This window comes from Primulina huaijiensis, chromosome 17 (assembly GCF_012295235.1).
Source record: "Primulina huaijiensis isolate GDHJ02 chromosome 17, ASM1229523v2, whole genome shotgun sequence".
NCBI lineage: Eukaryota > Viridiplantae > Streptophyta > Magnoliopsida > Lamiales > Gesneriaceae > Primulina > Primulina huaijiensis.
The window spans coordinates 17,880,244-17,905,004 of NC_133322.1; the positions used below are offsets into that span (position 1 = coordinate 17,880,244).

The 24,761-nt window shown below is 35.6% G+C and overlaps 1 protein-coding gene and 1 long non-coding RNA gene across 4 annotated transcripts; both read right to left on the minus strand.

Moving 5' to 3' along the window:
* Positions 1-14,647: 14,647 nt before the first annotated feature.
* LOC140963331 (F-box/LRR-repeat protein At3g26922-like) lies at positions 14,648-16,816 on the minus strand. Of its 3 annotated transcripts, none has more exons than XM_073422617.1 (5): positions 16,580-16,816; positions 16,346-16,459; positions 15,263-16,148; positions 15,035-15,178; positions 14,648-14,963 (listed from the first exon to the last, which is right to left on the minus strand). In XM_073422617.1, the coding sequence occupies exons 3-5, from the start codon at positions 16,145-16,147 to the stop codon at positions 14,658-14,660; spliced, it is 1,335 nt and encodes a 444-aa protein (XP_073278718.1). In that variant the 5' UTR covers position 16,148; positions 16,346-16,459; positions 16,580-16,816; the 3' UTR covers positions 14,648-14,657. The 3 variants fall into 3 exon arrangements, with proteins under 3 accessions (XP_073278718.1, XP_073278719.1, XP_073278720.1); XM_073422618.1 differs by having other exon boundaries at positions 16,306-16,459; XM_073422619.1 differs by lacking the exon at positions 16,346-16,459.
* Positions 16,817-18,722: 1,906 nt separating this feature from the next.
* LOC140963552 (uncharacterized) lies at positions 18,723-19,189 on the minus strand. The gene is made up of 3 exons (XR_012172704.1): positions 19,149-19,189; positions 18,915-19,061; positions 18,723-18,843 (listed from the first exon to the last, which is right to left on the minus strand). It is a non-coding gene; the product is annotated as an uncharacterized lncRNA (long non-coding RNA).
* Between the last annotated feature and the right edge of the window lie 5,572 nt (positions 19,190-24,761).

Genomic DNA, 24,761 nt, shown 5'->3' on the forward strand with positions numbered 1-24,761 from the left:
CGTAAAATAATTCGAATTCTAACATTTATAGAAAAATTAAATCATTTTTAATCATATTAGGAAGTCTTGCCATTATTTAAATAAAAAATACATATTCTTGTCTTTGTCGTCCCCGGTCTCCTTTCCCCTACCTATTATCGAATATTCAGGTAAAATCCTTAATTTCATGTAATCATGTCATATTATCATTTAATCATGCAATCATACCTTTAATCATATAATAAATATCATCATATCATTTAAAATCAATTAAATAAAAAAATTAAGCAATTAAAATAATTTGCATGCATATGGTTTACGTAGGTTGGTTTTTCGGACGTTACATGTTTAATCTTTCTAAGGAAATATGCCCTAACCTCAGGTGCCGTAGATATGTTTTATCTTCATGAGAAACTTTTTGCTTTTTAGGTTTGGGATGTTCTACTTTAAACATTTCGACATTAAGTAGTGGTCGTTCATTTGGTCTTAGAATATAAAGTCCATTTTCGATTAAAGCAGTACAAATCATGCGCCCATTTCTCAAAATAACAATCTTATTATTATCTAAAGAAAGCGAATAAAATTGTTCATGCAACTTTGAAACAGAAATCAAATTTCTACGAAAACCAAGAATAAAATAAACATTGTTCAAAACCAAATGTCTATCATTAAATCTAAGTTTAATAACTCCCACTGCTCTTGCTGAAACTACTGCACCATTGCCAACTCTCATTGTAAAGGACCCATCGGAAAGCTCTTCATAAGAACTAAGTAACTGCAAAGAACAACAAACGTGATTAATAGCACCCGAATCAACTATCCATATAGAAGAATCAATTGTTATTAAACAGGATTCTAGAACAAGTAAATCATATTTACCTTTCTTCTTCTCTTTTAGGTCAGCGAGATACTTGGGGCAGTTTTTCTTCGAATGACCATCAATCCCACAGTTAAAACATTTTCCTTTGGGCTTTGCAGTCTCACCCTACTTTTTGCCATTGGAACCATTCCAATTCTTTTTCTTTTTAGGAGCTCCATTTCCTTTCCCTTTATTTTTCCTTTTCATACTAGCTTTGGAGGAAGGTGACTTATCATTGACAACATTTGCCTCACCTTCTTGGACTTTTCCAATGGAAATGACCTCAAAGGTTTGCAACTCGTTGAGCAGTTGTGTCATGTTATAATCAAGCTTGTTCATGACATAATTGCTCTTGAACTGCAGGAAAGTCGATGGCAATGATTCCAAAATCATGTTCACTTGTGTGCCATCATCTATGGTCGCACCATGAGTCTCAGCTTCTGTGAAGTAGTTAATCATGTTCAAAACATGCGCTCCAACTGATTGGCCTTTCTTCATCGTAGCATTCATGGCATTTTTAATGGCCTCATGCTTAGATTTACTAGACTGCTGACCAAACATAGCTTTCAGAGAATCCATTATCTCGTAAGCATTCTCTACATGCTCTTGCTGAAATCTAAGCACATCGTTCATTCCGACTAACATGTAGCCCTTGGATTTATTGTTTGCCGCGATCCATCGATCATATATTTCTCGTACACTACGAGAAGCGTTCAAAGGGGGCTCGGAAGGACACACCTCCGTCAAGACAAGTTTGAAGTTCTCACAGACGAGGGCAATGTTAATGTTACTCTTCTATTTCAAAAAGTTTTCCCCAGTCAACTTTTCGTTAAGTAAAGCAAGAACAGGACTAGTAGACATGATTGCTGAAATTAATGTATAAAATGACATTTAAATAAATTGAACAAATATCATAGATAACTAATCAATTTAGGAATCATAAATATGATGCAAGATAATAAATATTTATTCTAACAATTCCAAGGAAATTTAATCTCACATTTAATAAATTGCCTTATGGTCGGTCGAATTAAATGATGATTAAATCGAGACTATCTCTATTAATAAATAAAACACTAAGATATCTCATATCTTCACTTCGATTATTAATTACTTTTTAATTTAACCTAGATGCATTTAAACTATGTAATTGCATCCTTATGAGTGTGACCCATTATTTTGGATTTTAAAATACAACCCATAATTGTCTCTTTAGAGTAGGTAAATTATGAATCATACTAAAAAATCTTATCCTTTCGGAAATTAAGCCTTGAATTTTGATTCAAATGAAAACCTTCCGTAGGGAGGACGTTCTATGTGTCACTAGGCGTCATTTAAATCTCACGTTGCTTTTGTTAATAGTGGAGACCGTAGGATTTATTGTCATATATCCTTCTCCCACTCATTATTATATAATAATTGAAGTTTCTCAAACTTTTAATTATTTAATTAAAGCATCTTATGATTTAATTATTAAAAGTCCAATCTTGTTGTTCTCTCTTAAATGATATGTGCAACATAATGAATGCCATATTCACATATGATTTCTAAATTGCATTTCTAGCTCATCATTTATTTGGAAGGACGTATTGGGGACCATGGAACCCATAATTAGAAACTCCAATAAATTAGATAAATAATCAAACTCTTTAATTAATTTATTAATTCCACAATTACTCCACTAAAAAATATGGAATTGCACTCTTCTTCATTATGAAATATATTACTCTACAAAATTGAGTAGTCCATTGATATAATCATTACATATGGATTAATCTTCCATAGACAATTCGTAACTGAAGCTTGGAATTTTCCGTTTACTTCTTCAATTACTTCTTATCCTTATTTACCATTAATTCACTAGTGAGTGGTTCAATTTATAACTTAAATATAAATTAGTTGAGCCCAACATTCAGTTCCAGAATTAACAAATGAGGGAATCGTCTTTCTACTTCTCGCAAGAAGGAATGGATTCCATGTTTATGAATTTATATTCATAGCCATTCATTTCAAATCTAAATCTAAAATGCAAGTATTAAGAATGCACAATCGCAAACTTTAAACAAGAAAATTAAGAATCATATTGAAATGAACAGGAGTTTATAATCACTTCAGGATTGAGATTTGTCCATATATGATCATCTTTATGATTTAATTTGAATTTCGTAGTTACAACGGAATTTATTATGAAATGACTAATTAAATCGTTTCAAGTCGTACATAATCATATTATTATAAATGCCCCCATCTAGATGTCCTAACATCGACGATCCGGATAAGATTGTCACATTCATAATGTTCATGAGCCGCATTAGTGATGCTTTAATTAAAGATCCCCACTTTATTTAATTCATCACGGACTTAATTTAAGTTTATTATCCATAATTTTAATCCTCTTGTATATATAACTCTTATATATACTAAAATTATGGTTACATCCAACAAACTATGGATTTTGCTATGATATTCGTGACAATAACATTTTCATGTCGTTTACTATTTTCAATGTATCAAATTACTGTTTTACCCCTAGACATAAAATTCCTCAAATTTGAATTTTTCTTAATTTCATTTACTCTAGAATATCCCAAATAATTATTTAAGCTTAAATTAAATTTACAACAATTTTATTTAGCTTAAATACTAGACTTTTTAATTATTCAAGAATTACTAATTCTTAATACGTTTTAATCTCGAATTAAACCAAACTTTAATATAAAATTTCCAAATTACAAACTTAGACTTTTTATATTTAACTTGCCATCGTGAACCATGACTCGACCCTCATTGAGCCATGTTTTGAATTTTTAAACCAAGAAACCCTAATTCGAACCCTTAATCTAACCCTCGAGCCAACTTCGTTTTTCACCGAGCCAAGTCCGAGCCAACTTCAAACCCGCCCTCCCCTGGACCCTCGTGAACCCTTAGCACCCCTAGGACTCAACCCCAAGCCCCAGCCGAAGCCACAAAATCAGAAACACAACCGACCGAGAACCCTAAGTGCTAGGACTCTTCGATCTCACGCCTAGGACTCTAGCAACTGGACCATCCCCTGAACCAGACCTTTGTGCACCCTCTTAGAACCCCAAGAACTTGGCCTAGCCCAGCCCAAAGCCCCATGGCCGAGCCATCTTTTCCCTGCGTAGCTGCGCACCCATTCGTGCACGCATGATGCTTCTCGGGTGGAGTCCTAGCTTGCTAGGACTCCTCCCCAACCCCTTGACTCAAGTTCTAGCATGGCTAAGACCTCTTCCTTGATCCAAACAAGGACTCAGCCGTGACCCAAGCCAAGCCATGGAAATCTTAACCCTTAGACCGAGCCTTGATCCACAAAATCGTGAAGATGGTTCCAGCTTGTATCATGTCTCGTGTGTAGCATATTAGTGCATCCTAGGACTCTTTAAATTGTGTAAAACAACACAAGTTCAACCCCTAATCATGGCAGCCATTTAAGAACATATAAATCATGATTTTGGATAAAAACCCAAGCTTTAAAAGTTCATGTTTGCATAAAAACGAAAATACATCAAAGTTCAACTTGTTTTTCATGCAATACGTAATATGATGTGATGGATGAGTAAAGGAAAGAATATGACGTTCCTTTGCGTATTTAACGCACAAAAGACGTTTGGCGATGCGAAGAACTTTGACGTAGGACCTTGGCTGGATTTTCCCACAAAACTGATGTTTTTCCTTGCTTGAATTCTCGTGTGTGCCGTGTATTTTGAGAGGATAAAGAGTCCTTGTGTGTGTGTGGGGAATTGGGCGTGCATATGAGGTTTGGGGGAAAAGGGTTTAGCTTAATTATACTAATTAAATTGTGGGTGCAAGCTTAGGGCCCATTAGTATGATATGCTAGGCCCAATAAGTCCATTAGTGCATATTTAAAATATTTTGTTTAGGAAATTTCGTGAAACTATTAGCCGAGTTTTCAAAACGTTCATATTTTCGTTGAAAATCGAATACCGATAAAAATTACGTATCGGCGTATGAAATTACCTCAAAACTCCTTATTTTCAAAAATAAGAAAAAACATCAACCCTATTTTAAATAATTTAAAACAATTATTTAATAAAAATTATTTTCTATTTTGCAGCCATCAGTCTCCGTTTCTCGGTCGCAACTCGAATAGATTTTTTAAGAAAACACATTTTAATGCGTTCAAGTAGACAATTATTCAAAAATCATATAAACATATCAACATAATCAGTTTAACAATGAAAATAAATTAATTAACTATTTTCTCATTTTCCATAGATTTGCATGCAGTTGGGTTACGTTGTCTTAATTTTTTTGGACCTTACAATTCCTCTCCTCTTAAATAAAATTTCGTCCTCGAAATTAGAACTTACCGAATAGCTCTGGATAGCGACTCCTCAAGTCGCTCTCGGTTTCCCAAGTAGCTTCTTCTTCCGAGTGATTCAGCCACTTGACATTAACCATTTGAATGATTTTGTTTCGGAGTCTTCTTTCTTGTCTTCCTAAGATTTGCACAGGCCTTTCCTCATAGGTCATATTTGGAGTCAATTGTAGAGGTTCATAATTTAGTATATGGGATGAGTTTGACATATACTTTCGCAGCATCAAGATATGAAACACATAGTGTACTCTAGATAGCATCGGTGGCAGTGCCACTCTATAGGCTTGTGTTTCAATCCTCTCCAAAATCTCAAATGACCCTATGAATCTTGGACTAAGTTTGTTTTTCTTGCCAAATCACATAACACCCTTCATAGGTGCTATTTTCACAAATACGTGGTCTCCCACTGCAAACTCTAGCTCTCTTCGACGCTTGTTGGCATAACTTTTCTGTCGACTTTGTACAGTCTTCATTCTCTCTCGAATTCTGGCTATAAGCTCGGTTATCTCTTCGATCAAGTCAGGACAAATTTCCCTTCTTTCGCCAACCTCATCCCATTGAATAGGAGATCTACATTTTCTTCCATAAAGTGCCTCAAAAGGAGCCATCTTAATAGATGATTGATAGCTGTTATTGTAGGTGAACTCCACTAGAGGTATTTTCGGTTCCCAACTTCCTTGGGAATCAATGACACAAGCTCGCAGTAGATCTTCTAAATTTTGAAAAACTCTCTCTGACTGACCATTAATTTGAGGATGGAACGTTGTACTGAATAATAATTTGATCCTCATTGCTGCATGCAGACTTTTTCAGAACGATTACGTGAATCTCTGATCTCTTTCAGAAATGATAGATACGGGAATCCCATGCAGAGGAACTATCTCTCGAATATACAGATCTGCATATTGTATCATGGTGAATGTCGTCTTGATAGGTAAAAAATGCGCTGATTTCGTAAGACGATCTACTATCACTCATACAGCATTAAATCCCTTAATAGTCTTCGGCAATCCCACGACGAAGTCCATAGTAAAATTTTCTCAATTCCACTCAGGAGTGGGAAGTGACTTAAGCTTTCCCGCTGGCCTCTGATGCTCCGTTTTTACTGTCAAACACTAGGTCACAAAAAGCATAATATCATGCTTCATGCCCGGCCACCAATATAACAAGTGAAGATCTTTGTACATCTTCGTGCTTCCAGGATGAATGGAATATGGTGAGTCATGAGCTTCCTTCATAATGAGCTCCCTCAAAGAGTCGTCACTAGGAACCCATAAACGATCTCGATAACGAACTATACCATCCACCTCAGAATACAACCTCCGGCCCTTGGTTTCATCTTTCGCTCTCCACTTTTGCAATTGTTCATCAGTAGACTGTCCCTAACGGATTCTATCTTTCAAAGTCGGTTGTACTGTCATGGTGGCAAGATTAGGGGCCTCGCCCTAGCATATACTGTAATCTCAAACCGCTGCATCTCGGACTGCAGTGGTCTTTGAAGTGATAAATGAGTAATAACTGCTGCTTTTCGACTCAATACGTCTGCTACCACATTAGCTTTTCCCGGATGGTAGCTAATCTCACATTCCTAGTCTTTTACCAATTCAAGTCATCTTCGCTGTCTCATATTCAACTCTTTTTGGGTGAAGAAGTATTTCAAACTTTTATGGTCTGTGAAAATTTTGCACTTCTCTCCATACAAGTAATGTCTCCATATTTTCAAAGCAAAGACGACTACTGAAAGTTCAAGATCGTGAGTGGTGTAGTTTTTCTTGTGAACTTTCAACTGTCTCGATGCATAGGCTATAACTCTGTCATACTGCATCAGAACTGCACCCAAACCAAGTTTAGAAGCGTCGGTATACAAAACATACTCGCCTTGCCCCGATGGCATAGCTAACACTGACCCTGAAATCAAGGCTTGCTTCAACTTATCAAAACTGTCTTGGCACTCAGATCCCCATATAAACTTTGCATTCTTCTTTGTCAATGAGGTCAAAGGTACTGCAATAGATGAGAATCCCTGAATAAATTTTCGATAATAGCTAGCTAGTCCCAACAACCTTCGGATCTTGGTTACGCTCTTCGGTACTGGCCATTCTCTCACTGCCTCTACTTTACTCGGATCAACTTCCACTCCATCACTAGAAATGATGTGGCCTAAGAACGCCACTCTCTCAAGCCAAAACTCGCACTTGCTTAATTTTGCATATAACTTCCTATCTTGCAGTAATTGCAGTGATGTCTTCAAATGCCGACTACGATCCTCTCTGCTCTTGAAGTAGATCAAAATATCATCAATGAACACAATCACGAATTGACCTAGATATGGTTGAAATACGCGATTCATGAGATCCATGAAGATCGCTGGCGCATTGGTGAGACCGAACGGCATGACCATAAATTCATAATGCCCATAGAGATTTCCGAATGCTGTCTTATGAACATCGGACTCTTTTCACTTTCAACTGATAGTATCCAGAACGAAAATCAATCTTCGAGAATATCGATGCTCCTTGCAGCTGATCAAATAAATCTTCAATTATTGGCAGATGATACTTATTCTTAATAGTGACTCTATTCAGCTCTCGATAATAGACACAGAATCGCATAGTACCATCCTTCTTCTTCACAAACAATACGGGCGTGCCCCATGGAGAATAACTAGGGCGAATAAAACCCTTGTCTAGCAATTCTTGAATTTGATCTTTTAATTCTTTCACTTCAGCGGGTGATAGACGATAAGGTGCTTTAGATATAGGTACTGTGCCCGACATCAACTCAATAGAAAATTTCACCTCACGGTCGGGTGGAATGTCAGAAACGTCTTCAGGAAAGACACTATGAAAGTCTCTGACAACCTCAACATCCTCTAAATTCTGACTGATAGGAGCATGTGCGGAAGTGACACATGCTAGAAAAGCTTGACATCCTCTTTTAATAAGCTTCCTTGCACACATACAAGAGATAATGTGTGGCATTTGTTTGTTCCTCTCCGCCTCAAAGACAAGATTTTCCACTAGACGGTCGAATAGACATTGATCTCTGACGAAAATCAATCGAAGCTTCATTCGCTGATAACCAATCCATACCGAGTATGATGTCAAATTCAGGCATAGGGAGTACGATAAGATCTGCCCGAACCACATCTTTAAATAAACAAAGCTCCAGATTCTTCACAATACTAGACGTGATCATTTGATCTCCGGATGGAATAGAATTTTGAAACCCAATCCCATATCTTCAGGAATAATATCCAGTCGCTTGATGAAGGTTTCAGATATGAAAGAATGTGTAGCTCCCGAATCTAGCAGTGCATAGGTGGCTACACCTCGAATGATTATCCTCCCTGCGATGAAAACGTCTTTTAAATCTTTTCGTGTTCAAACTTAAGGAATTTCTATCATTATTATCCCAAAGTTGTATGAAGATTACGCGTTGAACTTAGCATTTCTTGAAAATTGCATTTTAACCCTTGAATTTTTGAAATTTCACTTTAACCTCTTAAGTTTTGGTTAATAGCAATTTAGCCCTCTTAGTTTCCGAAAATTACATTTCAATCCTCATATTTTTCGGAAATTTCGATTAAGTCTTTATATTTTTTCGAAAATTTCAATCTTGCCCCAGCAGTTTTGGAAATTGCACAATAGACCCTCCAAATTTTCGAAAACTCCTAATCAAGCCCTTGGTTATGATTTCTCTCAATTTTTGGCCATAAAACTTTTATTTGGAAATAATTACACCCTTTTACATAAATTAAGGCTCAAAATCGATAACAATTTCTATGGTTCTAAATCATAACTTAATTCCAGCTAAGGAAGAGCAAGCAACCTAATTTTCACAAGGTTAATCTTGATCCCAAATTCATTTTTAATAACCAATTTAACATTTCATGCGCTAAAAATAATATACAAAAATGTTAAATAACTAGGTTACCGGTAATAAATGTCGTGTCTGGCTCCTCCTCAGCCTCTTCTGCATGCATCACATAAGATCTGCCCACTGTAGGTGCATTTTTCTTTGGGCAATCAGCAGATTTGTGCCCTTCTTCCTTGCATATGAAGCATCTAAAAGATCCCCACATGCACTTGCCATAATGTAAGCGATTGCATTCCTTGCACGGTGCCCTTTCTGCAGGTTTTGGTGCAGCAGGTTGTGGTGGTTTCGGTGGTCCTGGCTTCTTCACTTGACCTTGGGGCTTTTGCTGTCCTTGAGGTCTAGGAGGCCCCATGTAGGGCTTCTTATTCGGCTGATTGTGCTGCTGGTTTTGCTGTCTTTTACATTGTGCTTCAAAATCAATATCTTTCAATGCTTGATCAGCTTGAAATGCATAGGCAGTGGCAGCAGCATAGTCAATGGGATGCATCATCATCACGTCACGATGGATGGTTGGTCGAAGGCCATCCAGAAAGTGCCTCAACGTCTCAGCAGGATCTCAAGCAATGAGGGGTACAAAGTGACAACCCCTATCAAATTTCCTCACAAACTCTGCCACAGAAGTGTCTCCCTGACAGAGAGTCAAAAATTCCCTCTTCGATCGCCCTCGGACGTCGGCAGTAAAATACTTCTCATAGAATATCTCCTTGAATCGAGCCCAAGTAAGAGTAGCGATAACAATACCATGTACAGCTCCTTCCCACCATAAAGAATCATCATCCCTAAACATGTAAGTGGCATACCTCATGTGGTCAGCATCTCCCATATTCAAATAGCGAAAGTGCACCTCAAGTGCTCGAATCCAGGCTTTAGCAGCAAATTGGTCGGTGATGCCAGAAAATTCTTTCGACGCTAGCCTTCGGAACTGATCATAGATATCATGATGTGGCCTAGGAGCCTGCTGAAACTTCTCAAAGAAATGAGCCATGCCCTCTAGTGCACGCGTAGCAGCATCCCCGTTAGGATGTGGGGGTGCATTAACATGGAGATCCTCGGTATTCTCAGCTTGATTATTCATGACAGGTGCGCGTCTATGAGGTATTTATCTGAACGTTTTCCAAATTCTAAATGTAATCAACATGCATTTAAATCTAAGGTTTCTAATCATGCAACATATTCTAGCCCATTGAGCAACTTTAAGCATATAAAACATATAGTCTTAAAAGGGAATTAGACATGCGATGTAATCATATAATTCATGTAATCATGCAAGTATCATCATAAAAATCATATAAAGCAATTAAACTTATAGATTGAGGCTTGACGACTGAGCTTCCCGGCACTGATGGTGGCACAACCCTTTACAAGAACCACTGCTCTGATACGAACTGAAACGTTCACTACTCGTTTTCTTTAAAAAAAAATATTAGAAATTTTTTTTCTCCCTCATGTCTCGACCGATNGTATTTAAAAATCCAAATGAAATAGTTCAAACATAAAATCATCCAACGTTTTACCAAATCTAAATAAGCAATATTTAAAAATAAAAATAACTATATCATCCTCTCAAAAGCCTCTCAAACACATAATAAAAGTTGTAAAAACATCTTTAACATAAATCGTAAACATAAGTGCGGAAAGATAAGCGCTGGTCCTTGGGTTATGTGCACCTTCAGTCTAGTCAGATCAACCATCCAAGCTTCCCTCAACATAATTATCATACTCACCTGCATCAATCACACCTAGTGAGTCTAAATACTCAACACATCATACTCTTGATAACAAATAATATGTATATTGTTGGAATATTTCATGTTCGCAATCTTTACTTGATGTTGATGTTAACAAAACTTGTTATTTTGTTTCTAATAATCTACCTTAGTGCGCAGTAAACTGGAACTGAAACAATTAGTTAAAAAAACCGTAACTGAAGCTGTCAGATATGCCAACTGAACGCACCAACTGATCTCATTAACTGAATCAGCGCAACTGATGTATCAAAGTCCAGTTCAACTGACTGACCAGCTGATAGGAACTTAAGTAGAAGATATTCAACAGCCTGATCAGCTGATGAAGATTTCAACTGATGAAGAGCCAAGCTGACCAGTTCAACTATATCAGTGAAATCAGTTTAGCTGACGAGCCAACTGATTTCACCTCGCCAACTGAAAACCAGTTCAACTGACTAGTTCAGAACTTCAGTTAGGATCAATCAATTGCGGAACATGACAAGCTCATTTAATGGAATCCAGCTACACACAAAAGAACAAAAGCTTTTGTCCAGTCAAAGGACAAAAGTGGATGTTGCATCAAGCGCTCAATGCCAAAGAATTCCAGAAGGATTGTCGGGCAGTACAACACATACTTCGAGGAATGAATTCAAATGCAAAGGGAACAATAATTGAGTCTTACTGTACGATCAGTTTCCCCGCATATAAATGGAAGATCAGTTGTGACTCAAAAATAAGAAGAGGGCACGCTTTAAAAATATATCAGCTTAAGAGAGAAGCAAGAAGCCCAGAATTGAGAGAACACTTTCTGTGTTATCAGCTTAGTATAGAAGCATAATTCTCTCAGTGTGTGAAAACACTTTCCAGTTGTATTCAGTGTTCAGTTCTCACAGACGCACACACATCACCACCTCAAATACAGTCTTGTACAAAGACAATAAACTTGTGTATATAGTATTTGACACACAGACGTTAAACAAGTGTTGGTTGGAAGGTGCTGTCTTTAGTCTAGATTAAGAGTTCAGTTAGATAGTAGTGTAAGTCCTAAGCTGTGTAGGATTTGTACAAGGAGTTGTATAAATCTAAGTTTTCTAGTGGATCCTACCCGAGGAGGTAGAAGGGGTGACGTTGGAGTAGTTGAAATCTCCGAATTTCCATAAACATATTTTGTGTACTTAACTGATTAACTATCGTTTTCTAACTGATTTGATCAGCAAAAGTATGCGTCAATTCAGTTCTTACCATAACTGAACTGATGCGTGCTCTCAGTTTTACACAAGCACGGATCTTTTAAAACATATCATTTTCCTTAACGAATTATTATTTCGAGTGCATTCCGCTTGATTTGTAAACCAAACTCGATCTAACTCATCGGTGTAAATGTTCTTAGAACATAACCTATTGCAACTCTTGGAGAATATTGTGTTTGAAGCACCAGTTGGTGCCCTGAACCCGATCCTTCATATATAAATCACATGCAACAGTGAAAAATACTTTTACGTAAAATAACATTTCATGACATGCATAAATTTAAACATTTTCATATCATCATCAACATATTCATATCTATCATAAATATATACGTATTCTTTTTTCGTTAAATTCGGATCGTTAATTGTGACTTTCGTATTCGTATTGGGAGCGATGGATCTATCTACATGTAACCACAGTACTGGACGACGGGGACATCAACGACACTCTCACCCGTCAACTGAACCTTGGCCTTACGTATTCATATATCATCGTATTATGTATTCGTATTTGTCACAATTACTTTACTTCTTTCAACATATTATCATCACTTTACAAAAATCATGCATATACATATCATTTTTATTTTGAAATCAAGCATGCAACACATTTTTTAACGTCAACATTTTATCATAAAAATCTATAAACATTTTAACATATAAACAGCATTCAGAGCATTGTCATGACGTTTACTATTTTCTAAGTGTCAAATTACCGTTTTATCCCTAGACATAAAATTCCTCAAATTTGACTTTTTCTTAATTTCATTGACTCTAGAATATCCCAAATAATTATTTAAGTTTAAATTAAATTTACCACAATTTTATTTAGCTTAAATACTAGGATTTTTAATTATTCAATAATTAATAATTCTTAATGCGTTTTAATCCCGAATTAAACTAAACTTTAATATAAAATTCCCAAATTACAAACTTAGACTTTTTATATTTAACTTGCCCTCGTGAACCACGACTCGACCCCCGTTGAGCCATGTTTCCAATTTTTAAACCAAAGAAACCCTAATTCGAACCCTTAAGCAAACCCTCGAGCCAACTTCGTTTTTCACCGAGCCAAGCCCGAGCCAACTTTGAACCTGCCCTCCCCTAGACCCTCGTGAACCCTTAGCACTCCTAGGACTCAACCCCAAGCCCTAGCCGAAGCCACAAAATCAGAAACACAATCGGCTGAGAACCCTTATTGCTAGGACTGTTCGATCTCACGCCTAGGATTCTAGCCACTGGACCAGCCCCTCAACCAGACCCTTGTGCACCCTCTTAGGACCCTAAGGACTTGACCTAGCCCAGCCCAAAGCCTCCTGGTCAAGCCATCTTTTCCCTGCACGGCTGCGCACCCCATGCGCGCACGCGCGATGCTTCTCGGGTGGAGTCCTAGCTTGCTAGAACTCTTCCCCAGCTCCTTGACTCGAGTCCTAGCGTGGCTAGATCCCCTTCCATGACCCAAACAAGGACCCAGCCGTTACCCAAGCCAAGCCATGCAAAGCTTAACCCTTAGACCGAGCCTTGATCCACCAAACCGTGAAGATGGTTCCAGCTTGTATCATGTCTCGTATGTAGCATGTTAGTGCATCCTAGGACTCTTTAAATTGTGTAAAAACAACACAATTTCAACCCCTAATCATGGCAGCCCCTTAAGAACATATAAATCATGATTTTGGATAAAAACCCAAGCTTTAAAAGTTCATGTTTGCATAAAAACGAAAATACATCAAAGTGCAACTTGTTTTTCATGCAATACATAATTAAATACATAATATGGTGTGATGGATGAGTAAAGAAAAGAATATGACGTGACTTTGCGTATTTAACGCACGAAAGACGTTTGACAATGCGAAGAACTTTGACATAGGACCTTGGCTGGATTTTCCCACAAAACTGATGCTTTTCCTTTCTTGGATTCTCGTGTGTGCCGTGTATTTTGAGAGGAGAAAGAGTCCTTGTGTGTGTGTGGGGAAGTGGGCGTGCATATGATTTTTGTGGGAAAAAGGTTTAGCTTAATTATACTAATTAAATTGTGTGTACAAAATTAAGACCCATTAGTATGATATGTTAGGCCCAATAAGCCCATTCGTGCATATTTAAAATATTTCATTTAAGAAAGTTCGTGAAAATATTAACCGAATTGTCAAAACGTTCATTTTTCGTTGAAAATCGAATACCGATAAAATTACGTCTCGACGTATAAAATCAACTCAAAACTCTTTATTTTCAAAAATAAGAAAAAGCATAAACCCTATTTTAAATAATTAAAAATAGTTATTTAAAAAAATTATTTTCAGCCTTCGGTCTCCGTTTCTCGATCGCAACTCGAATAACCTTTTGAAAAAAACACATTTTAATGCGTTCAAGTAGACAATTATTCAAAAATCATATAAACATATCAACATGATCAGTTTAACAATTAAAATCAATTAATTAACTATTTTCTCATTTTTCCTTAGAATGAGAATCGTGCATAAGGTGGTAAGTGTATAACTACTTGGTAACGTAGGAAATATCATGTATTACCTATATGAATAAAATATATATCGACCAAAATCGTGCATATGGTGGTACTTGATTATTTTAAAAATAATTTGATATAGCTAAATAATTACAAGATTGACCGAGGGTGGCGTGATTTCTCGAATATGCTCCCACGCAAGAGCTTCAGCCTTTTGTCGGATTTCAGGGGTTTTGTCACAAAGTTCGACGATGAGTTTTTCGAGCACCACAGCCTCTTTCATGAGAAACCATGAAAAGCTAATTTCAGGTAGACATCCGATAAACCCTGATAGAGTCACCTCTTTGAGATGGGGACGTGGTTCTATCCCTAAAAATCCCACTTGAGTTAACTTCACAACATGCTTATGAAATGTATCATCGAAAACTTCATTACCCCTCCACTGAAACTGCAAACCAAACACACAAATCAAGTTCTTACAATCTTTTACATATGCGTTAAGAATAAAACCAAACTTACTTTTATCTCAAGTTTCTGCAAGTTAGGACAATTCCAAAACAAAGGTTGGTAATAAGTATCACTTCTGCCACCACGCATACACTTCATTTGAAGTTTGAGATCCTTTAGATTTAAGAATATGGGGGGTTCTCTTGTGCAGACCTCCTATGTAAAACAGAAATATTAATTATATCACCAAAAAAAATAATAAAAAGTAGGCGTAGTGATACTGATTTTAGTACTACGTACCTCAAAGTCGGTTGAGTGGACATTGATGCGCACTAATTGATCGAGAATAGAAGGCAAAATTCCAAGGAAGACACGGCCAAGTAAGTGAAACTGATCCGACGAGTTAAACTCAACAAGCTTTGGGACGTTATTGAGTTGCAGTGAATACTTAGGCTGCAACTTAAGACAAGTCAACGAAACAAGGTTGATCATGTCGCGAACCTCAATCAACACGACATTCCTAGAGGAAGAAATCTCCAAGAGCTTCAACTTCGAATGTCCGACCAACGACACTTTTTTTAACCTGTAAGAACCCACGATGGACAAGTGTTCGAGAGCAGTACAATTTGAAACGAAAATCTCGACATCTCGATCTTCCACGTGAAGGGAGTGCAGAGACAATTGCCTAAGTGATTTGAGGCCCTGAAATGACCCTAAGCCTCCACCTTTTCTCTTAATCAAAGTCCTACGAGGAAAACTGTAATAGCCAGACATGGCTTTGGAGTGATAAATCATGCGTATGTCGATGCTTTCTACGTCTTTTTCCAGCACCAACGGCAGCCACCTATGAATATTGGCTCCCTTCAGACTGGGTATATGCACCTTGAATTCTTCCAAAAAACTACAGCCTCTGTTTGAAGCCAAGAAATCATAAATCTCCTTCATGTGTTCAGGAAATTCCTTTTCCATTAGTTGTTGAACATATTTGTCTTTAGATTGTTCGGAGGGATCTCGAATGCTGAAGGAGAGACGAGTGATGTAAGTGTAGAGGTGTCGCCAACGAGTGGACAGGATGCTGGTGACTATAGCTTCTCGCCATGTCAACCGAGAGATTATGGCCACAAGAACATCATCCGGCAATTCACTGATCTCATCAACCACTCCATTCTCACTTTTGTTCATCATTCTGGATGATCAAAGAAAACTAAGCTAGTTAATTTTATTACATAAACCCAACCACTGTGAAATCTTCAAATCATAATCATGAGATATATCGATCCCTTTTCAAATCACCAACGCGATAAGCACTATAAACGGAATACGAGAACCCAAATTGTAGTTACCTGATCTCATGTAAATAAAAAATCGAGGGATGAATTATACACCACAATGTTCTTGAAATACGTGGGTTCGACGAAATCTCGAAAAAGACTCGACCTTTATTGCACAAAAAATCTATTTGATTTGGCCCGATGTTGTTTCACAACCTTTGAAGCCCTGCAATGTTCTTGAAATAATGACATCCAACATAACAGTTCTAAACATACTGGAATACATTTTTTTGCATCAAATCTGTCAACGAAAGGTAAATTAATCAACCAAAAATCGAAATTATACTCTTTTGAAGCCCCACAATGTTCTTGAAATACGTCGGATCGACGAAAAAGACTCGAACTTTATGCCTCACAAAATCTATTTGATTTGGCCCGATGTTGTTTCACCACGCCGGGGATAATTAATTGGTACTGGAAGGAAAGTGGCGAATACTGTGGTGGCTCGGCCGGACCTAGTTGGTGGCACCCGGCGGCGGGCGTTTCTTCAAGGAGAGGTAATACCGTATCCTCTAGGGTTTTCTGTTTTGATTTTGATTTGATTCGATTGGATTCGGTGATTCTATATATAAAAAGTCAAAAACTTGTGTGAGATGGTCTCATGAGTCGTATTTGTGAGACAGATTTTTTATTTGGTCATCCATGAAAAAGTATTACTTTTTATGCTAAGAGTATTACTTTTTATTGTGAATATGGGTAGGGTTGACCCGTCTCACAAATTAAGATCCGTGAGACGGTCTCACCCACTCTATATAAAATATTTTTTTCCATAATTATTCTTACATCAATTTTTTTTAATATTACATCTTAAAATTATAATATTGATATCTCAGTAATTTTTGTCAATTAAAATTAAATTACACATAAAAATTAAATATTTAATAAATTTAAATATTTTTAGNTAATTGTTTTATTAATTTGGTGAGGTACTTAAGTGTTCTCATAGACGCCTTTTAAAATATTTTAATTAATTATAAAAATATAAAATATTTTATAATATCTAAAATTAGTCAAAATATGCATAAATATCTTCAACATTTTCATTTATATTTTTTCAATCATGCTTATTAATGTGCATATATTTTAACAATATAATCATAAATTTGTTCAACCATTATTTCAAAAAATATATATATTTTTTAAAATTAATTAAAAAAAATCAAACAGCCTAAAAAGTTTGTTAATCGTCTAGACATGTTTTGAGTCGCCTATTTTTTCAACACTACCTAAATCCATTGATTTTCTAAAAATAAGGGCAATGTTCGATAGTTAACAATTTAGGTGGCATTTTTTAGAACAATGTTTTTTAGATTTGAAAAGATGTTTGTGAAACTATTTTAAAAATCGACTTTATAATTAAAAATAATTAAGACGTTATTTGAACAATTTTTTTGTAAAAGTACTTTGAAAAATTATACATAAAAATTAAGTCCCTTGAACATTGGCCAAAATCAATGTTAGAATTTGAAAGTTTCAACAGGTTGAAACAAGGATATGATTGACTTTGGACAAAGAATGAGTGGCGGAAGACCAACCGAGACCAATTAGTTACAATGAAGTATCCACATCACAAAACAATAAATGTCGAGTAGAAATCGGAAGACCTCTTTGGTCATAACAATAATCACATTTTTTTTGACAAAATTGAATCGAAGGGTCCAATATAATAATTAAGATATGCTAATTTTCAAGTCCTTATTTGAAGGATTTTTCCCAAGTTAATAATTAAGATATGCTAATTTTCAAGTCCTTATTTGAGGGATTTTTCCCAAGTTGTTTACTATAATTTATATCTTCATTCGAAAATGTTTTTCGGATTCTATTTAGAAAAAAACTTGGTAAATAATATATGTATTCATTAATTATATTTACTATTATAAGTATTATAATCCAGTCATATGTTGTCCATCCATTGTATTCACCTCTGTGCTCACCAATTAGGTATCACTCATCTATTGGATGTGATATATATATTCAAATTGAACATCCAATATATGACTAACACATCATTTGTAAGCACGGTAGGTAGACATCATATGAATATGCTAAGTGTACCGACACATAGCAGTTCAGACCTTTCGAAGTGGCGTTCGGAGCTTCTGAAGCTAGGTGTCAAATCAAGCATAACACATAGCAACATGCAAGTTCGGACAATTAGAACTAGAATTTACAAATAGGCCTCGAGATTTCATTTCAAGGTATGAAATTTAGAGGATTCTTTCAATTTCAATTTATACTTTATTGTTTTCTAAACCTTATGGTTAGGCCAGTTCAATTTCGAAGCTCTTTTCAAGAGTGATAATAGCGCCAAAAATGGTTGGCATGACTTTCTTCCCCAAAAGGTTGTCAACTGACAAAGGTATAATCCGTGAGCCACAGTTGTAATTGGGATAGCTTGTTAGCATCAGCAGTTAGAAACAACAATATGTTTGNCAGAGTCACCTCTTTGAGATGGCTACGTGGTTCTATCCCTAAAAATCCCACTTGAGTTAACTTGACAATATGCTTATGTAATGTATCGTCGAAAACTTCATTACCCCTCCACAGAAACTGCAAACCAAACACACAAATTAAGTTCTTACAATCTTTTACATATGCGTTAAGAATAAAACCAAACTTACTTTTATCTCAAGTTTCTGCAAGTTAGGACAATTCCAAAACAAAGGACGGTAATAAGTATCACTTCTTCTGCCACCACGCAAACACTTCATTTGAAGATTGAGATGCTTTAGATTTAAGAATATGGGAGGTTCTCTTGAGCAGACGTCCTATGTAAAACAGAAATATTAATTATAGTACCAATAATAATAATAACAAGTAAAAGGAGTAGTGATACTGATTTTAGTACTTCGTACCTCAAAGTCGGTTGAGTGGACATTGATGCGCACTAATTGATNTTCATTGCAAATTTTAAGTGGGTCTAATTTTAAAAAATATATTCATGTCAAGAAAATCTCAGTGCGACGCTGATTTTGAAACTTGAAGAACCTACATTGATGGTATTTAATGGAATAAAGTAGGAATGTAATTCACTTTGAGATATAATAATGACGAGATTAACGAAAATATGGAATTGTAACATTTCTTATTAGGGGTGGGCATCGGTCGGTTCAGTCCGATTTTTCTCTATAACGGTTCGATTTTTCGGTTTTCGGTTTTGAATATATCTGGTCCAAAACCAAATCATTTTATTACGGTTCGATCCGGTTTTTTTGTAATACGGTTCGGTTTATATGGTCGGTTATATACGGTTTTATAATATTTTGTTAAGAAATAAAACTATATATCACTTGATGCTTGATGGATGCAAAACATATAAAAGAAACAATGACACTAGATGAGTATAACATGTATGATTACAATACACTTATCACTTAACAATCTAAGTTTCAATATCAATTTGAAATACAATTTCAAACAGTAGCTTTTCAATAAAAGGATACACAGTTATTAAATTTAAATTCTAAGACTCCAAAATACAAATAGATTTTGCATCTCAAATCTCAATACATTTAACAATATGAGCTTCAATAACAATTTGAACTTCCAATGGTCAAATTCCAAAATTATGTTTTGCAAAATTAAAAACAAAAATGACATTAAATTCATCACAATAGTTATTATGAATCACAATCTTGAAACATAACTTAAATATATATAAACTTACTGNAGCCCAAGTTGTTCTGACATATTAGACGGCCTGTATCAATCATACTCGAGNTCCATTTATTAGCCCATTATACAAAAAGTCATATAGTTAAATATAATATGGTCGGTTCGGTTATTTCGGTTTTCTAGGGATGAAAACCGTAAACCGAACCGAAAAACCGTATTTTTTTAATTTTGAAATCTTAACCGACCGAAAAATCGATAAAACCGAACCATTTAAACCGAATTTTTCGTTCCGGTCAATTATTTCGGTTTTAACCAAACTATGCCCACCCCTATTTCTTATTATAGGTATTGTAAAGAATGAGAAAGAAATGAAATATAAGTTCATTTCTTAATCTCAATCTTATTATTATATGCTAATTTTTATTTATTAATTTTCCTATTAAATTATTGTTAGTCGTACTTTATTAATATTTAAAAATATAATGATGGTGATTTATTGTTAAAATATTTCAAAAAGGAATAAGCAAAAGAACTTGGATGATAAGATTTTGTTTGGAAAAGCACTTATAAAACGTTTTTATAAATTTTTTTTACAGTCTTTTATAATTTTTTTATAATAAATATGTGTTTGAATATTTATTAAATAAAAATATTTTTAGACAAGGTTTCAAAGGGAGCTAGACAGTGTGCGGGCGAGGTACCTAAATGGCCACCTAGACGCCTTTTAAAATATTTTAATTAATTATAAAAATATAAAATATTTTGTACTATCTAAAATTAGTCAAAATATGCAAAAATATGTTCAATATTTTCATTTATATTTTTTGAACCATGCTTATTAACTAGCATATATTTTTTATGTGCATATATATTTTAACAATATATGCATAAATTTGTTCAACCATTATTTTTTAAAAAAATTAATAATATTTAAAATTTAATTAAAAAAATCAAAAAGTCTTGGAAGTTTGTTAATCGCCTAGCATGTTTTCAGTCGCCTATTTTTTCAACAGCACCTAGATCCACTGGTTTTCTAAAAATAGGGGTAATGTGTGAACGCTAACAACCAAGATAACGTCTTTTAGAACACTGTTTTTTAGATTTGAAAAGATGTTTGTAGAAATATTTTAAAAATCGATTTTATAATTAAAAATAATTTAGACGTTATTTGAACAACTTTTCTGTAAAAGTACATTGAAAAATTATACATAAAAATTAAATCCCTTACATATTTGGAAGTTTCAACATGTGTTAAACAAGAAGATTGGCTTTGAACAAAGAATGAGCGGCAGAAGACCAACCGAGACCAATTGGTTAAAAGGAAATATCCACAATACAAAAAGAAGTTGATGCCATGCACAAAAAAATAAATGCGGGAAGAAATTGGAAGACCTCTTTGGTCATAACAATAACCACACTTTCTTTGACAAAATTGGATCGGAGAGCCAATATAATAATTAAGTGATTCTTGTTAAAAGTAAAAATTTACGATAAAAAGTAAAAATCTCAAGTTCACAAAATATATCAAACTATACACTTTGTTAGACATAACTTAATTGTGGCGATGGGCGATGAGACTTAAAATCAGCAGATCTTTGGGCAATATAAAAGCAGTAATCTTAAGCAGAACTTAAAGTCTAAGATAACCAGAAGCAGAACTTTGAACTCTAGGAAACAGAAGCAGAATTCAGTTCAAACCATAGTAGCTTTACGTCTTTCGCATAAACAAGAACTAGCCTTAAATATTACCGTTACTTTACCAAGTACTAACATTAATTGCACCATTAATTATGTATGAAGTCATTTATTACGTCTTACCAATTTTGGTATAAAACAAGACTGATTGTTTTGAAGCTTTTATGCAGGACCTATTTCAGGTATTAAAGCTGAATATATCAGAAGTCAAAGAAGCTGTTTTGTTTATAGACTTTGGGATCAAAACTTCTATAAATATACAAGAACAACGTTGATAAAGATACTGATTGCAATACTCACAACGTTGATTTTTGAGCACAAAAACTCTCTTATCCTACAAAAAGCTTGACATACAGAAAAGTAGCACACGCTTCATAGCATATATCCGATCGATTGAAGATCATTTTGTGCTGCTATTTCTCACACTCTTCATAAACAGTTCATACTATTCATATCTTGTTGAGAAGAGTTTGTAATCTGGAAAAGAGTCTATTCCAGAATTTTGATTACATATTATCGTGTTGATATACTAAGAGTTTCAGTAGGCAGAGGGTTAGTCCTGCTGAAGTGGGTGTGTACTAGTGTGTACTGTAAAATCCAAAGTCTTTTAGTGATATCTTCTGGAAACAGAAGAAGGGGAGACGTAGAAGATTTCATCTTCGAACTTTCATAAACAACTACTGTCTACTGCCTACTGTTTTTATCATTTCAATTACCGAACCATCATATCGTTTCTGCACTATTCTGTGATTTGTTGGTTGCACACTTGAACAAGACTAGCTACAATCTTTAACAGGATTTTAGCAACTCAAAAGAAGAAAAGAAAGAGTTTATTCACCCCCCCTCTAAACTCTACATCGATCCTCAACAAGTGGTATCAGAGCAGTGTTATTCTTGTTCTTAAAAAGCTACAACAGATGGCACACTTTAGCAAGGTTCCCATGTTCTCAAAAGAAGACTTCGATGACTGGAAGATCCGTATGCAAGCTCATCTAGCAGCTCAAGATGACGACATGTGGTTCGTCATCACAGATGGTCCATTAAAGATCTTAAAGCCTAATACAGCCATTGCTATCACTGATGGTGCGCCGCAAATGGTTGAAAATTCAAGGAGCGAATGGACCAGTGAAGATAAAAAGAAAGCCAATCTGGATAATGTCGCAAAGGACACACTCTATAAAAGTCTTGATAAGAACACCTTCAGCAAGATCAAGATGTGTTCAACTGCTAAAGAAATATGGGAAAAGCTCATTCAAATCTGTGAAGGAAATGAGCAGACTAAAGAAAATTAGTTGACCATGGCCATGCAAAAATTTGAAAATCTGAAAATGAAGGCCGGAGAAACTCTAAACTAGTTTGATAAACGTTTCAGTAGTCTGGTTAATGAGCTAGCAGCTCTTGGTAAAGACTATGGCAACAGAGAAATAGCGCTCAAAGTAATGAGAGCATTGCCTAAGGAATGGGATGTAAAAACTATGGCCATGAGAGTATCCAGAGATCTGAACAAATTAGAACTGCATGATCTATTTGCAGACTTGAAAGCATATGAATTTGAACTGGAAGTACGAAGTGGAGAAGAGCCATCATCAAGTACACCTACCAAGGCTCTTGCTGCTACCGCTGTTGCTCCTGTTACAATTGTTCCAAATGTATCTCCTACTGCTACTACTGAAAGTACATCTGATAGAACTGCTGAACAGATCAGCAATGATGCAATGTCTTTGTTTGTGAAGAAATTCTCTAGATTCATGAAGAAGAACAACAGAACGTATCAGAATCCTAACCGAAATTTTAAGAAGGAATCACCATCCAGTGATGTGGCATGTTTTAACTGTGGAAAAATTGGTCACTTTATTGCTGATTGCCCAAAGCCCAAAAATGACGAGAAGAAGAAAAAGGAGCACAAGAGGAATGATAAGAAATACAGAAGATCAGATCGCAAAGCAATGGTTGCTGAAGAAAATAAATCCAAGTGGGCAGATTCTAGCTTTGAGTCTTCTGACTCAGATGATCATTCAGGCGACAGTGATGCAGAAGAAGTCAAATACCTTATGGCAGATACCGAATCAACCTCAACACCTGGAGAGGTATTCGACTTTAACTCAAATGAATTTACACGAACTGATTTAGTTAGTTCATTGCATGACATGGTAGAAGAGTACTCAAGACTTTCTCAATCATTCGAGGAAGTTAAGACTGAAAATCAAAACTTAAAGGATCAAATCAGTAAGTTTACTTGCATGCAAGAAAACAGCTGTAGTGATCTGGAAGTTGAGATAAGTAAGTTGAAAACTGAGAATGAGTGAGTAAATACAGAATACCAGACAATAAGATCTGAAAATCAGAAGCTATCACTACTGGTAAATGCATGGAACAAGTCTTCTGTTTCTTTGGAGAAGATGCATGAGTTACAGAAACAATCTGGAGACAGAAGTGGTCTCGGTTTCAGTAACAATGAAAGCACTTCAAAAACTAGTACGAAACCAATACTGGATAAAGACAAAGGAAAATTCATTCACTTCATCAAATCCAGTATGGTATATGAACCAGTAGTACCGACTGTTCAAGGTAAAAAGTTTGTAAATCAGACGAACAGAAGAAACCATTATGGTCTGAGTTATGTTAAACCTGAGAGTAGAGTCCATCAAATTGCTGGATCCCGTAGAGGATTCAACTCAGAAGGACAACTCTCTATGAGGGTTAAAAACTACCAGTACTATAATAGTAGACCTGTTCAAAAGAGATACAGACCAGAAACCAAGAATCGAAGGGAAGAACAACATTCTAAAATGCATTACGTTAAGAATACTAGACCTTCTGTTGCACACACAAAGGTGGATACCCGAAGTACAAAGTCACCAAGAATTGTACAGATGTGGGTTCCTAAGGGACTGATAAGGCTTGGACCCAAATAGACTGGGTACCATTTACTAAAACTTGTGCTTGCAGGAACAGAAGAAAGCAAGATTAGCAACTCCATATGGTATCTGGACAGTGGATGCTCCAGACACATGACTGGACAAAAGAATCTATTATCAGAAGTGATAAGTTGTACTGGACCAAAAATAACTTTTGGGGACAACTCAAAAGGTAAAACCGTGGGTAAGGGTAAGATTACTCATGGTAACATTACTATAAATAATGTACTTTTGGTTGAA

Coding starts and splice junctions, on each gene's coding strand:
- LOC140963331 (XM_073422619.1), bottom strand. CDS start 16,147: ATGATGAACAAAAGTGAGAATGGAGTGGTTGATGAGATCAGTGAATTG. Junction 15,179..15,262: donor TCCACTCAACCGACTTTGAG/GTACGTAGTACT, acceptor TGTTTTACATAG/GAGGTCTGCACAAGAGAACC. Junction 14,964..15,034: donor TGCAGAAACTTGAGATAAAA/GTAAGTTTGGTT, acceptor TTTGGTTTGCAG/TTTCAGTGGAGGGGTAATGA.